The sequence below is a fragment of the Bos javanicus genome, chromosome 7 (assembly GCF_032452875.1).
Source record: "Bos javanicus breed banteng chromosome 7, ARS-OSU_banteng_1.0, whole genome shotgun sequence".
NCBI classification, from domain to species: Eukaryota; Metazoa; Chordata; class Mammalia; order Artiodactyla; family Bovidae; genus Bos; species Bos javanicus.
This window is the reverse complement of record NC_083874.1, coordinates 94,827,020-94,841,747: the sequence shown is the minus strand read 5'-3', so window position 1 is coordinate 94,841,747 and position 14,728 is coordinate 94,827,020. Positions and strand designations below refer to the sequence as shown.

Sequence of the window (14,728 nt, the reverse complement as noted above, 5' to 3'; positions counted from 1 at the left end):
TGTGGCATTATGGCTCTTGATAGCCATGTTAAATCTTTAGGAAAAACTGGTTTAAGGGCCTCCACTAATACTTGGCCTGCAAAGGCCAAACCTGGAATTTCACAGCTAGCAGTTTAATATAGGATATAAGAAGAGGGAATCTTATTAATTAGACTGTATGCCCCTTAAGGGCTTCCCTGGTGGTGCTAGTGGTAAAGAACCCGACTGCCAATGCAGGAGACATAATAGATGCACGTTCCATCCCTGGGTCAGGAAGATCCCCTGGAGGAGGGCATGGCAATCCACTCCAGTATTGTTGCCTGGAGAATCCCATGGACAGAGGAGCCTGGTGGGCTACAGTCCATAGGGTCGAACAGAGTTGGACACGACACACACGCATATGCTCCTTAAAGATTCATGAATTAAATTAGCACCTTGATTGGAACTCAGTAGTCAGAGCATTTGGCTACTAGTTTAATAACTAGGTTGTTAGATAACATAAGTTTCTTTCTTGTTGGGGTTTCCTACATGTTATTGGTCTAAACAACAGCTTTGGATCTTATAGGGTTTTAACAGGCAGAGACTAGATAGGGGAATCACATCTTCATGAGAAGGAGTGGCACAGGCAAGGAAAGGCAAAAGTAGAAAAGCTAAATCAGGTTTAGAATTGCAAGAAGACCCTGTTCCTCTTATCTTCGAGTTCGGGAGAAAATATAATTGGATTAAAGAGAGGAAAGGGAGACTGGAGCAGATTAGAGTTTATTCTGTCAAAACTGGGGAGACACTGATTAAAAAGTTGAGGTGATTGAGCTAATGCTTTAGGATTATTCTGGACTCTGTGCACATGATGAATGTAAGATGCATCCGGAAGGAAGTAGACAAGTTAGGAAGAAGTACATGGTCAGGATCAGAGAATGTAGAATGTGAACTAGGAATACAGTGGGAGACAAGATACTATAGATGAATAGAACCTATGGAATGTAACACCAGGTTTTATAAGAACAGGGTTGAATTGAAATTTCTAGCCATCAGCACTAGGAGGATACCCTTAGTAGAGAGAGAAATTGGAAGCAGTTGGGAGGATAGTATAGGGTGGGGGAGAGAAAGTACCATATTCTTCACTCAGTCCTTTGTTTGGTGATGAGGAGACTTAGGTTTGATTAGCTGTTCTATATCTGAGAGGTATATTTGGGTCTAAGTCTAGATTAGAACAATGCCTTTCAAACGTTTCCATTTGGGTGGAAATTTTGGGGATTGGTGATGTTTTGGGGGAAGTTGAAATTACTAGGTAGAAGAAATTTTGGTTTTGAACAGGTATTTTAAAATTTTGTTTGTATTTTTGTAGGCTCCCTTTATTCAATAACTTTCTCTATAAATTTCACTTAAGACTGTCATAGAGTACAGATAATATGAAAATTGAATTTGATTTTTACATGAAGATCAGACCTTCCATGGTTTCTGTTGCAAGTAATTATTGAAACATTAAGTTACTGTCTATAATGTTCCTGGATTTACATTTCAAGCATCATTTTTAAATGATTCCTAAAGGCCTTGAAAGGGTCAGTGTTTTCACTTCCAGATTACTTTCATTTCTGTTTCAGTGTTTTGATTCTCTTTGTTTGTTTGACAGTTTGTGAAAAACAAACCAAAAAATAATCATGAGTACATGAAGCTTTTGTTATACATATACATTGTCTCTATAGACTAGTTATGATCACTTGGTTTGTGGTCCATCGAGATAACCTTGGCTAGAAGACTTTTCTCATGAACAGTGAGCTGGTACAAGGAAGGAACTAAGCTTGAACTTTCTAATAAGATTCTCTGAGATACTTTAGGATCTAAATGTGCTTACCTGTAAACTTAAGTGTTAGCATATTTTTTAAAAAGACATTTATTTAGTATCATGGCTTTTGGTTTTCATTGTTGAAACTGTGATGCCTTAGATAACCAGAAAACACATCCATGTGGTTAAAACTCAGTTGAAACATGTTTTTAATAAAAGACTAAGGTAGGAGTAGGAATTATTTCTAGAACTATCAAATATTCATTTAGCCAATGTTTATCTCTGACATGTGCAGGCATAGAACTAGGCACTGGATAAGTCAGTGATGGTCCCTGCCTTAAGAAAGTACTCATGTCTTAGTAGTCACAAGCAGACATTAAAATTAAATGAATAAGTGCAATAAAGTCTGTGTGCAAGGGGACACTTAAAGAGAGAAGGATTAGCTGTGAATGCATCTGAGAAGTAGTGTGGGCTTTTTAATCTCCTGTCCCCTGCCCAGCCCACTCCAATTGGGTTGTGTCCATCACATCCCTGAGATTGCGCCTGACTAGGTCCTTTGTTGTCAAATCCAGTGTCAAATCTCTCAGTTCCTGTCTTACCTCAGTATCGCGCCATCCCATTGATTACTCTTTCTGTTAGAAACACTTTCCTGGTTTTCCTCCCACTGCCCTGCCCATTCTCAGTCTCCTCTGCTGATTATCCTCTGCTTGACTGGCCTGTGGAAGTTGGAGATCCCAGTTCCTTCCTCTCTATTCACTTCCCTAGGGGAGCTCATCTAGTCCTGAGGATTTAAATGTCATCTGTATGTTAATGACCTCCAAATGTTTATCTCCAGCTCCAATCGTCCTGTTTCCAGGCACCAATTTTCAACATCTCATCTCTTTATCAAAGTGTAAGAGGTTATCTCAAACGGAACAGTCCCAAACACTGTTCTTGATTTCACTCCTCAGACCTACCTCTTCGTGAGCGTTCCCCATTTCAGTACATGGCAGCACTTGTTCCCAGTTGCCTAGTAATTGACTGGTTTACCTTGATTTATCTCCTCTTTTCTTGACTTAATTGATCCTTACAGTAAGTTCTGTCATTCTTCGAATGTATGAAATCTAACTTCATCCATCACCACCACTCCACACCCAGCCAACCTCATCTCTCTTGAGGACCAGTCCCATGGACTTCCAGCTGGCCTCCAAGCTTCCACTCTTCCTTCAGGAGTCCATTCACCATCCAGAGTGACCTTTTTGAAACACTTAAGTGTGATCATGTTCTCTCCAAGTTTCAAGGTTTCTAATAGCTTCCTTTGTTCTAGATGCTTCATTTTATAAATTTTTAGTATTTTAAAAATAATACCCATCTTCCAATCCAAGCTTATTTTACTGCTTCTCCTTATACCTTACTAGAGATCAGGATCACAAGGAACAAATCTTCATTTGTATTTATAGTCAGATTCGATGTGTAAGTTTATTTACACCGTTATAAAGTCTACATTAAGTTCTCTCTTTGAAAAAAAGATGGGATGTTATGCTTCGAATATTGTTGTAAGGTCTGGTTCACAGTAACTATGCTTCGAATATTGTTATATGGTCTGGTTCACAGTAACTGACTTTCAGGCCGTGGTACAGTTTGGATTTTGCCTTCCGTGTTCCTTCAAATAGTTGGATGAAATACTATCGTTTTAGACTTTTTTTTTCACTTTGGTCTACATCAGATAGCTACAGTTTTCCAGAAACTCTCTAAAAACAAGGATTGTGTTAAATAGATCAGATTTTTTTTTACTTCTCACTGCCCTTTTGATTCGCTCCTTTATATCTCATTCTTCTCTATGCTGTAATGGCTAGAAAAACATTATTCTTTATTCCATACACACTTTAATATGGTTCTTCTAAAACTGCAGAGAACGAGTTTCTCCTGTGTGTAAAGTTGGATTGACTGACAAAGCAAAATACCAGATTTTGTGAAACTTTGATTCTCTCTTTTTCTTTGGGTGCAGGGTGGTGGTGGGGGCGTTTAGTAAAAGATAGCTTTGGTTTACCCTGAAATTTCACATTCATACTATCATTCTAACCATATTACCACCTTTGACAAGAGCTGAGTATATTTGATTTCAGGATTAACTGTCTGATTTCCTGTGCTATATTCTGCTTTTGTTTAGTCACTCAGTCGTGTCTGACTCTTTGCAACCCCATGTACTGCAGCCTACCAGCCTCCTCTGTCCATAGAATTTTCCAGGCAAGAAGACTGGAGTGGGTTGCCATTTTCCTCTCCAGGGATTTTTTTTAGATGGAGCTTTAGCTCCATCTTTTTTTTTTCCTTCCTCTTCTTTCCCTGCCTAGATTGTTTATTCTTACATTACCGTGGTTAAAGATATAATTATTGGATAGTCTTTGGTTATTCTATCAGGTGACATTTTGAAGAGCAGAATTAAATGACTTCTTAAAGGGTTATAACCACAAGTTCTTAAAATAGTATAGTACCTCTTTAGGAAAGAAAGAAAGATGTATCTTAAATCATATCCCAGGATAAGTCATAAATACTTTTTACTATTTACTTGCGTAAGTGAAAACAAATTCAGCTGCCACATGATATTTTCCTTAAACTGTAGTGCAAAACCAAAACAGTGATCCCCCCAAAAGCTATTTATTCCTATCAGTTCTTAATTCTCTAACTTTCAGATATTTCACATTTTATATAACTGTTGTTAAGGAGGACCTAACTTATCTAGAGTGGTGGGCAAGAGCACAGTTCTTAAAGTGACCCAGGCCAGAGTTTGAGCTCCAAGTCACTTTTTAAAGTTGTGCGACCTTATGTGATTTCACAGGATTTTATTGAGAAGTGCAAATAATAGTATCTACCCAATAAGGGTATTCTGAGAACTCCCAGAGGTGATAGTAAAAATGATTACACTGGCCTGACACATTTTAAGCACTCAATAAATAGTAACTAGGTAGCTATAATCATTTCCTAAAACAATCTCACTTAAAGCAGTCACCTGGTACATGACCATTTGTAAAAAGTTTTCTGGTTTTGACAAAGTTCCAAAATTATATTTGACTTGGGAATTTTTTCTTTTTGCACTGTCTCTATCATGACTTATAATGCAGCTTAGGTACTCAGATAAAAAGCGAAGTATTTAATAAATACCTATTGGTTAATTTTAAATAATTCAAGAAGTAACTTGAGTCAAAGCTCTATGATGGATGCAAAAGGGAAACTGAAGGTATTTCAAGTATATCTCTAACCTTAGAGTTAGACCTCTGTAATGTGTTTCTTAGAGAAATCACTCTTTTCTAGGCCAGAAGTCTATTTCTTCTGGTTGTATGTTGACAAAACCAATAGTGGTTGATAAAGTAAAAGTAACCATAGATTTAATTTTTCCTGAGGGATGAGCAATATGTAAATAATCAAGAGATGTTTATAACAATTTTTATAGGATAACTCTTTTCTTGTGGTGGTGGTTTAGTCACTAAGTTGGTCTTGACTCTTGTGACCCCATGGACTGTAGCCCACCTGGCTCCTCTGTCCCTGGGATTTCCCAGGCAAAAATACTGGAATAGGTTGCCATTTTCTTCTCCAGGGGATCTTCCGGATCCAGGGATCAAACCCATGTCTCCTGCATCTCAGGTGGATTCTTTACCGCTGAGCCACCAGGGATTCCCTACTCTCTTTTTATTTAATCCCCAAAGAAACCAGAGCCTTGCCCCTTCTCTCCTCTCCTAAAAGAATCCTATCAGAAACTTAAATTACTGGGACTGGCCTGGTGGTCCAGTGATTAAGATCCACCTGTCAATAACAGGGGACATGGGTTCAATCCCTGGTCTGGGAAGATCCTACAGGTCCAGAGGAACTAGGGCCTCACACTGCAACTAGAGAAGAGCCCCCACTCACCACAACCTGCATGTGACAACGAAGACCCAGCACAGCCAAAAATAAATTAAAATTTTAAAGAAGAAATTAAAATTCAGTTCAGTTCAGTCGCTCAGTCATGTCCGACTCTTTGCAACCCCATGAATCGCAGCACGCCAGGCTCTCTGTCCATCACCAACTCCTGGAGTTCACTCAGACTCAGTCCATTGAGTCAGTGATGCCATCCAGCCATCTCATCCTCTGTCATCCCCTTCTCCTCCTGCCCCAAATCCCTCCCAGCATCAGAGTCTTTTCCAATGGGTCCACTCTTCGCATGAGGTGGCCAAAGTATTGGAGTTTCAGCCTTAGCATCAGTCCTTCCAATGAACACCCAGGACTGGTCTCCTTTAGGATGGACTGGTTGGATCTCCTTGCAGTCCAAGGGACTCTCAAAAGTCTTCTCCAACACCACAGCTCAAAAGCATCAATTCTTCAGCACTCAACTTTCTTAACAGTCCAACTCTCACATCCATACATGACCACAGGAAAAACCATAGCCTTGACTAGACGGACCTTTGTTGGCAAGTAATATCTCTGCTTTTGAATATGCTGTCTAGGTTGGTCATAACTTTCCTTCCAAGGAGTAAGCGTCTTTTAATTTCATGGCTGCAATCACAATTAAGATTGCATAGTAAAATTACTTAGTAAATTACATATTACTTTTACAGTCCTGATATATTGCGAGGAATAGTCCCTGGGAATAAGTGGACATAGATTTCTTTGGTCATAGAGCAGTTTTTGTTGCAGTAGTTGGCTTATTATAATGGCAGTTTTCAAGAATATAACTAAACTTTTGAGGATTTTAGTATTGTCTGCACTTTTATTCTAAGCGTAAGAATGCCCTACATTCCCTGAGACATAAATAAGAGGGTTAATTCAAGGAACTCTCAAAGCAGTGAACCAAATAAGAGTTGAACAGAATCTTCTGACTGTAAGGTGAAAGTGAAAGACGCTCAATGGTGTCCGACTCCTTGCAACCCAATGGACTGTATAGTCTATGGAATTCTCCAGGCCAGAATACTGGAGTGGGTAGCCTTTTCCTTCTCCAGGGGATCTTCCCAACCCAGAGATCAAACCCAGGACTCCCGCATGCAGGTGGATTCTTTACCAGCTGAGCCACAGGGGAAGCCCTTTGACTGTAAAGCATCACCTTTATCAGGTTGTTGAAGCATTTATCAAAAGGGGGTTTTTGTTACCCCAGGAGTTACCTGCGCAGACTGGTACCCAGTCGGTACCAGTCTGCATTGTGTTTCTTGGCTGGACGAAGAGACCAGATCACTATCTTATTTACAACTCAACTACTATTCAGTTAAACCCTAGAGTTACTTGATTTTCAAAAGAGCTACCTCTGCAAATATTTAATTAAAGCTAAAAATCAAAAGTTGAAGTCCTGCTGAAATTCCATTTGTAATGGAAATGTACTTAGTAAGTTAAACATTACTGTAAAACATGCCATATCATATTTGGCCACCTGTAATTACTTTGTCTTTTAAAACTGCATTGCATTTTAAAATATACAATGAGTTGAGGTTATGTTTGTGCAGTTAAAATTAGGCTAAAAAGATTTAGATGAAAAAGGAACTTGAGACATATAATGGTATTGACTTTTAGAACTTATTCCTGGTCCCTTTCCTATTAACACAGTAGTCAGATGCATAAAAAGTGGTATAGCATTCTAGCTGTCTCTCTTGTTGCTTTAAAAAAAATAAAAAATTCAAGAACTATAGTACCTAACATCTTGTCTAAAATTGGGATTAAAATTGATAATGGATTTAAGGGTCTCATATATTTTTCTCTTCTAGCTTGTTAGATATCTTAAAGTAGTTTATCAGTAACAGTAATCCCAGTTTGTTGTGTTTAGATAAACACCCACAACTACTCCATGGATGAGGGTTTTATTTTTTTAATAAAAAATGTTAACACAATATTTATATATGTTCCTTTACTATATATACATGGTCCTTACAGGGGGGAAAAAAAAGAAACAACTTTTTAAGTTTTTATTTAGTCAGAAACTAAACCTTGAAAATTGCAATGATTTTATGAAATTCATTTTCCTTGGAAACAAAGCACCAGAAGAACTGAATGAGCATTTAAGTGCTTTTACATGTTCAGCACGGGGAGATAACCTATTACAGAGGCAAGAGAAGGAAAGGGTTCTGTATTTGAGATTCGGAAAGCAGGATTTGAGGTCCAGCTCTGCTAACCACTAGCTGGGTGATCTCAACCAATGAACTCTGCCTGTCGGAGACTCATTTATCTCCCTCTGAAATAGGAGGTGATGATGTCTTCCTCCCACCCACAGCTGGTTTTAGAAGGCCTCCCGTGAGGCTATGGGTATAAAAATGCTCTGTACATTACAAAACTGTCTAAACAAGAACAAGTTATCATTTTTGTTGAGGAATCAAGTAATACAGCTAGAACTCTAAGCATATCAGGAGGTAAGCTTCTAAATGCAAGTCGTGAGGCAAAAAGTTGGATAATGTCAAAATTACTCTTGAACGTTCCAAAGTTGATGTACAGCATAGTGGTTCTGTTTTTTCTATACAACTCCAAATAGTGAAGTATATAATGTGTATAGTTGGATACCGCATATATAAAGAGACCATAGCCAACATGATTTTATAATATATTTTTTAGCGTGATGTATATAAGTACTTGTAAGTTAAACTTGTATTAGACTCTTCTGTAACATAACAACCAGGAATAAGACAACTTATGCAAAAACACACCCTAATGTAGTGGTACCATAGACACAAGCATCTGGAAAAACAATAGCTAATGGTAGTTAAAGTGGGCACAGTTCAGCATGAGCAAAATGGTGGCATTCGTATCTTGTTTGGTGAGGAAATGTGTAATGTTTTAAAATGTGAGTCCTTTCTCAGTTGGGCATTCATCCCCCAAGTACTCACCACTCCTTGTTGCTTTATACCCAGTCTCTTTCCTGAGTCTTTGATTCCTGATTCATCCAAAGGAAGGCCTAGCTGAGGAAATTAATCTTAAACTTGAATGTTAAGTGATTAGTGTGGATTGGCAAAATAGTGTTAGGGAAGTTATGCCAGGTTGAAGGAACAGGTAGGAAGTAGAAATAGAGAGGAAAGCGTTTACAAAACAGACTGAAAAAGGTTAACAGTGCTGAGCCACAGTTGGTAAGTAAAAGATGAGACTGGTTGGTCCTATAGTTGGAGCTCCTGCTTTCTATGTGAGGAGTTGTTTTGCTTTGATAGAACCACTGCAAAGTGGTATCTGAGAGAGCTTCTGCTAGCTGTTTGAATGAGGAGCATTTGGAAGGAATTGAAGGAAGGGAAGAATTGATGCTTTTGAACTGTGGTGTTGGAGAAGACTCTTGAGGGTCCCTTGGACTGCAAGGAGATCCAACCAGTCCATCCTAAAGGAAATCAATCCTGAATGTTCATTGGAAGGACTGATGCTAAAGCTGAAACTAATACTTTGGCCACCTGATTAGAAGAACTGACTTATTTGAAAAGACCCTGATGCTGGGAAAGATTGAAGGCAGGAGGAGAAGGGGATGACAGAGGATGAGATGGTTGGATGGCATCACCGACTCAGTGGACATGAGTTTGAGTAAACTCCAGGAGTTAGTGAAGGACAGGGAGGCCTGGCGTGGTGCAGTCCATGGGGTCGCAAAGAGTCAGACACGACTGAGCGACTGAACTGAACTGAAGGAAGGGAGGAAGGCCTTTGTTTAGGTGCTTGGTAACAGTGGAAACAGTGTCAGACTTTATTTTTTGGGGCTCCAAAATCACTGCAGATGGTGACTGCAGCCAAGAAATTAAAAGACGCTTACTCCTTGGAAGAAAAGTTATGACCAACCTAGACAGCATATTCAAAAGCAGAGACATTACTTTGCAAACAAAAGTCTGTCTGGTCAAGGCTATGATTTTTCCAGTGGTCATGTATGGATGTGAGAGTTGGACTGTGAAGAAAGCTGAGCGCCGAAGAGTTCATGCTTTTGAACTGTGGTGTTGGAGAAGACTCTTGAGAGTCCCTTGGACTGCAAGGAGATCCAGCCAGTCCATTCTGAAGGAGATCAGCCCTGGGATTTCTTTGGAAGGAATGATGCTAAAGCTGAAACTCCAGTACTTTGGCCACCTCATGTGAAGGGTTGACTCATTGAAAAAGACTCTGATGCTGGGAGGGATTGGGGGCAGGAGGAGAAGGGGATGACAGAGGATGAGATGGCATCAGTGACTCGATGGACGTGAGTCTGAGTGAAGCCCAGGAGTCGGTGATGGACTGAGAGGCCTGGCGTGCTGCGATTCATGGGGTCTCGAAAAGTCAGACACAATTGAGCGACTGAACTGAACTGAATAGGGGCCTGGAAGCAGGCTAGGAACTTTCAAAGTAGAAACTGAGCTTAATTTGAGGGTGTCTGGGGCATGTGTGTGTACGTATGCTCAGTCATTCAGTCATGTCTGACTCTTTGCCACCCCATGAACTGCTGCCTTCCAGGCTCCTCTGTCTGTGGGATTCTTCAGGCAAGAATACTGGAGTGGGTTGTCATTTCCTCCTCTGGGGCATGTTGGCCCCAAATGATGATTGAGAGCCCTGAGCCACCTTTGTTTCATGTGTGTGTGTGTGTGTGTGTGTGTGTGTGTGTGTGTGTGTGTGTGTGTGATATTCAGATCTTCAGCATATTTTATTTTTTCTTGGGAATGTCTGCTTATTCCACCATCTCCTGTTTGCTCCAAATGAAGTCATACTAATTTAAGCCTTTATCACCAGAGTGTTCCTAAATGAAACATTCCCTGGAGCCTATATCTAATCCTTTTCCCTAGCCCAGATTCATCTCTGTCTATCTTTCTTACATATGACTGAAAGAGCTGCTTCCCTGAAGCAATTTCTTTTAGGAACTCACTTTCTTATTCCAAAAATCAGAAGAGCCTCCAATCATTTATCCTGTCAAAAGCAAGACTTAAAAGCCACCCCTAAAGGAGTAACGGAGGGGGTTAAGGCAGGACTAGTTCACAGAGGGATAAACCTATGAAATTCTGAGGTTGGAAACTTAAATTACTGTCCTATTTATGCAGTAGTGGATAGAAGTTAAAACTGAAGACACATTTGGAGGTCAAGAAGAGATTAGCCAGGGATCACCAGGTCCAATTCTCGTCCTTTATGTCCTGTTTCACATGTGAAAGGAAGCTGCACACATCCAGAGATCTGCCCTCCATCCACACATCACCCATTCCTGTCTCCTTGCTTTTTGCTTAGGGCACTCCTTTTCCTTGGAGTTTGTCTTTTCAGAATTGCTAAAAAAAAAAAAAAAAAAAGATCCATCTTTTCCATGAGCCTTTTTCCCTTTTCTAGTATCTCTTCTAACCTGTACTTTTCTCCTTTTTGAGAATCCTTACTGCACCTCCCAGCAGTACTTAACCTAATATTTAATTATTTTCAAATGTTCTCCAACTAAAAAGTGAACTCTGTGGATAAAGGAGCAAGCCCCCAAACTTCTGGATCTGCCATAGCAGATTTGTGTGGAGCCCAAGATAGCAGGAAGAAATAGTATGGCAAAACAGGAAGATTAAGTCCTAGATTACGGTCCCAGCTCAGTTATTAATGGGACACATGGCCCATTGTGGTTATATAGCGGGAGGTAGGTGGGCAGCCCTGGTAGCTCAGAGGTTAAAGTGTCTGCCTGCAATGCGGGAGACCTGGGTTCGATCCCTGGGTCGGGACGATCCCCTGGAGAAGGAAATGGCAACCCACTCCAGTATTCTTGCCTGGAGAATCCCATGGACAGAGGAGCCTGGTGGGCTACAGTCTATGGGGTCGCAAAGAATTGGACACGACTGAGCGACTTCACTTTCACTTTCAGGTGGGCAGCAACTGGATTATCTCCGGATTCGGAATTCTGGGATTCTAGTAGTGTGTGACTGCCTAACTGAATATGGTGAGAGGAGAAGAAGAGACTCTTAAGTTAAATTTACGGTTGTGAGTCTGGAGAACCAAAAAGAAGCACCCTGACCAGACAGTAGGAAAGAGGTGCCAGTTTGGTGAGGGGCAGCGGTAGTTTGTTGTAGTTGAGTCACTCAGTCCTGTCCAACTCTTTTGCAACCCTGCAGACTGTAGCCCACCAGGCTCTTATGTCCATGGGATTTCCCAGGCAAGAATACTGGAATGGGTTGCCATTTTCTCCTCCAGGGGGTTTTCCCGACCCAGGGACCCAATCAGCGTCTCCTGGAGAGTTTGGCAGGCAGATTCTTTACCACTGAGCCACCAGGGAAGCCCTAGGGGTAGTTTGCTGCTAAGTCGTTTCAGTCATGTCCGACTTTGTGCGACCCCATGGATGGCAGCTCACCAGGCTCCCCCATCCCTGGGGTTTTCAAGGCAAGAACACTGGAGTGGGTTGCCATTTCCTTCTCCAATGCATGAAAGTGAACAGTGAAAGTGAAGTTGCTCAGTCATGTCCGACTCTTAGCAACCCCATGGACTGTAGCCCACCAGGCTCCTCCATCCATGGGATTTTCCAGGCAAGAGTACTGGAGTAGGGTGCCATTGCCTTCTCCAGGGGTAGTTTAGTGTTTGCCAATTTTACTGTCTCTGAGAGTTTCTAACACAAATATCCTAGGCAGTGATAAGTTGTGATTTTTGGAGAGATGCCAAGTTGAGGAATCCTGAAGAGATTCAGAGTCATCACCAAACAGGGTGAGCCTCCAGAAGAGAGTGGATACAGCAGAGGAAAGTGAGGGCACTAGCTTTTGAAATGAAAGGCGTGATCAAAGGGCTAGGAGGACAGGTGTCTGCAAGTGTGAGGAAGCTGTGATGTCCAGTGGAGAATGAGCAGTTTGAAAGCTGAGGAAAGTTAGCATTTGTTTGACCAAGAAGAATTGATGAACTTGATAGAGAAGTTCAAATTCCAGTGATGAGCTGAAGATAACCTCCCTTCAAGGAGTCAGGAAGGAAAGTGTCAGAGATGTTTAGGGTTTATGATTTGAAGAGAGAGCAGGAGGTGGGGCTGATCTAAGTATTCTGGAAGCTAGGACCTCTATTACCTAAACTGGAGGACCGCCTACTTCCCCACATGAAGGGAGCCTCTCCAGGGCTTCTGCAGGCAAACTGCCATTACTTCTGGTAGAGGGTTATCTGTGGAATGTATGTTTGGGTGAGGCTTTCTCCCTGTAAGGAAATTCAAATTAGCATTAATCTGTATTTTATATTTTCATAAAAGACCATGAATTAGAATGAATCACTGCAAAAAATTGTCTCCCACACCAAGAAATTTTGTCAACCAGTAGTACTTTGATTCTGCTGATAAGTCTAAAGTTAAATTATCTTTATGGTTGTAGAACAATGGTAATAGTATCTATTATGTTTTCTCCAAGAAGATGTTTATCTATTTTTATAAATAATAATAGGGTGGTTAATGCTACCAGTTGTTTTATATTCAGATCATCTATCTTGTAAAGTACTTATCCTTTCCTTATTTCTCTCTAGTTTATTGTGATACTGATTAGTAAACTTTTAAATCTGCAGAGTTTCGGGAAGTAACTGATAGTAGTAGTTAATGTGAGGGGCTAGGGAGGGGCACATGGGTGCTTCTGTATTTTTCTTTAAGGTAGAGTTGAGACAGAAACCCCTGCTTCTGTTTTTGTCCATTGAATTTGGATATGAGGGTATGAAGACTAGCTGATGTGTTACTATTAAAATGTTATCCAAATCTGATTTCCCCATGAATTTCTGTTACCAGTTTGGCGGAGCATTCCCATAGTAGTGAACCAGTCCCATACTGGTGATTTTGGGTACAGGAAATTATGCCTGAGACTATGGTAGATATTTACAGTTACAGCTTTTCTTTTAAATACATAGCTCTATGAGAAAATATTAAAAGTTAGGAAGAGGACAAAGTCATAATAAAACATTGTTCTAGAAATTATATTCTTCTGATGAAAAGCTTGTGATAGAACTGGTTACTTGTTTGACCCTCAACTAAAAACTCATCTTTGGTAAAATGTGAGAAAATGAAGGAAGGAGAGGGTGGGATATACAGACAGAGTAACCTGGAAACCTACGTTACCATGTGGAAAATAGATGGACAATGGGAGTTTGCTGTATGACTCACAACTCAAACCAGAGCTCTGTAACAACCTAGAGGGGTGGGGTGGGGAGGAAGGTGGGAGGAAGGTTCAAGAGGGAGGGGACATAGGTATTCCTATGGCTGATTCATGTTGATGTCTGGCAAAAACCAACAAAACACTGTAAAGCAATTATCCTTCAATTTTAAATAAATTTAATTTTTAAAAATGTGAGAAAATGGAAACCACAGTTCATCCTCATTTTAATTTTATACTAGCATCCTGTTAAGGTTTTGCAAGATTCCTTTAATTATCTCTAGCTTTCCTCCACCTCTTTGAAAAATATACAAGAAACTAAGCAAGAATATTTTTTCATGTAAAATTGAATTAGTACACTAATCATTTTTTTCCAAATCATGTTAGTCATTTTCAAAAACCTGATTAGCTACACTGCCAAAAGATACCTCGGTTGTACTGTCAATAATAGTGCAGTGTCATTTATCAAGGCAGCTTAATATAATGACATATAAACCTAGGTATGTAATGGAAAGGTTTTCACAGACTATAGCACTGATCAAATGCATAGATTTAAAGGTTAAACGTTTAGTTCTGTGTCCAGTAACCAAGTTTGATCTGTTTGTTTCTTATGTTTCTTTTAATAGAATTTAATTCCTTTTCGACCTTCAATTCAATTCCAAGGGCTCCAAGGGGTGAGTATTCTTATTTAGCAAAAAATCTAATCTTACACAGTATTACATTTAACTCTTAAAATTTGTTTTCACCTGTGCCTCTTAATATATTAATAACGTCAATCATATTTTGTGAACTTTGTGACTAAATGTAAATTTATGATACTTTTAAGACTTGAGTTATCTTCTTGATTTATTTAAAAAGTAATTCAGATACAGATATTGAGAGTAGTTATTTCCAAGTCATAGCTACTTGATCTTTTAACTTTTTTTTTTGAAGTGTAACATACGTCATAGTGTTAAGAGATTATATTTTATTTACCACAATTAAGCAACTGAAAAGA

General features: G+C 39.9%; 1 protein-coding gene across 1 annotated transcript in view; it reads left to right on the top strand.

The window, feature by feature from the left end:
• Window positions 1–14,728, top strand: part of ELL2 (elongation factor for RNA polymerase II 2) — a 73,681-nt gene that overhangs the window by 6,373 nt on the left and 52,580 nt on the right. The window contains exon 2 of the mRNA XM_061424453.1: window positions 14,358–14,405. Within this exon, the coding sequence (XP_061280437.1) occupies window positions 14,358–14,405 (48 nt within the window). The remainder of the gene's footprint in view (window positions 1–14,357; window positions 14,406–14,728) is intronic.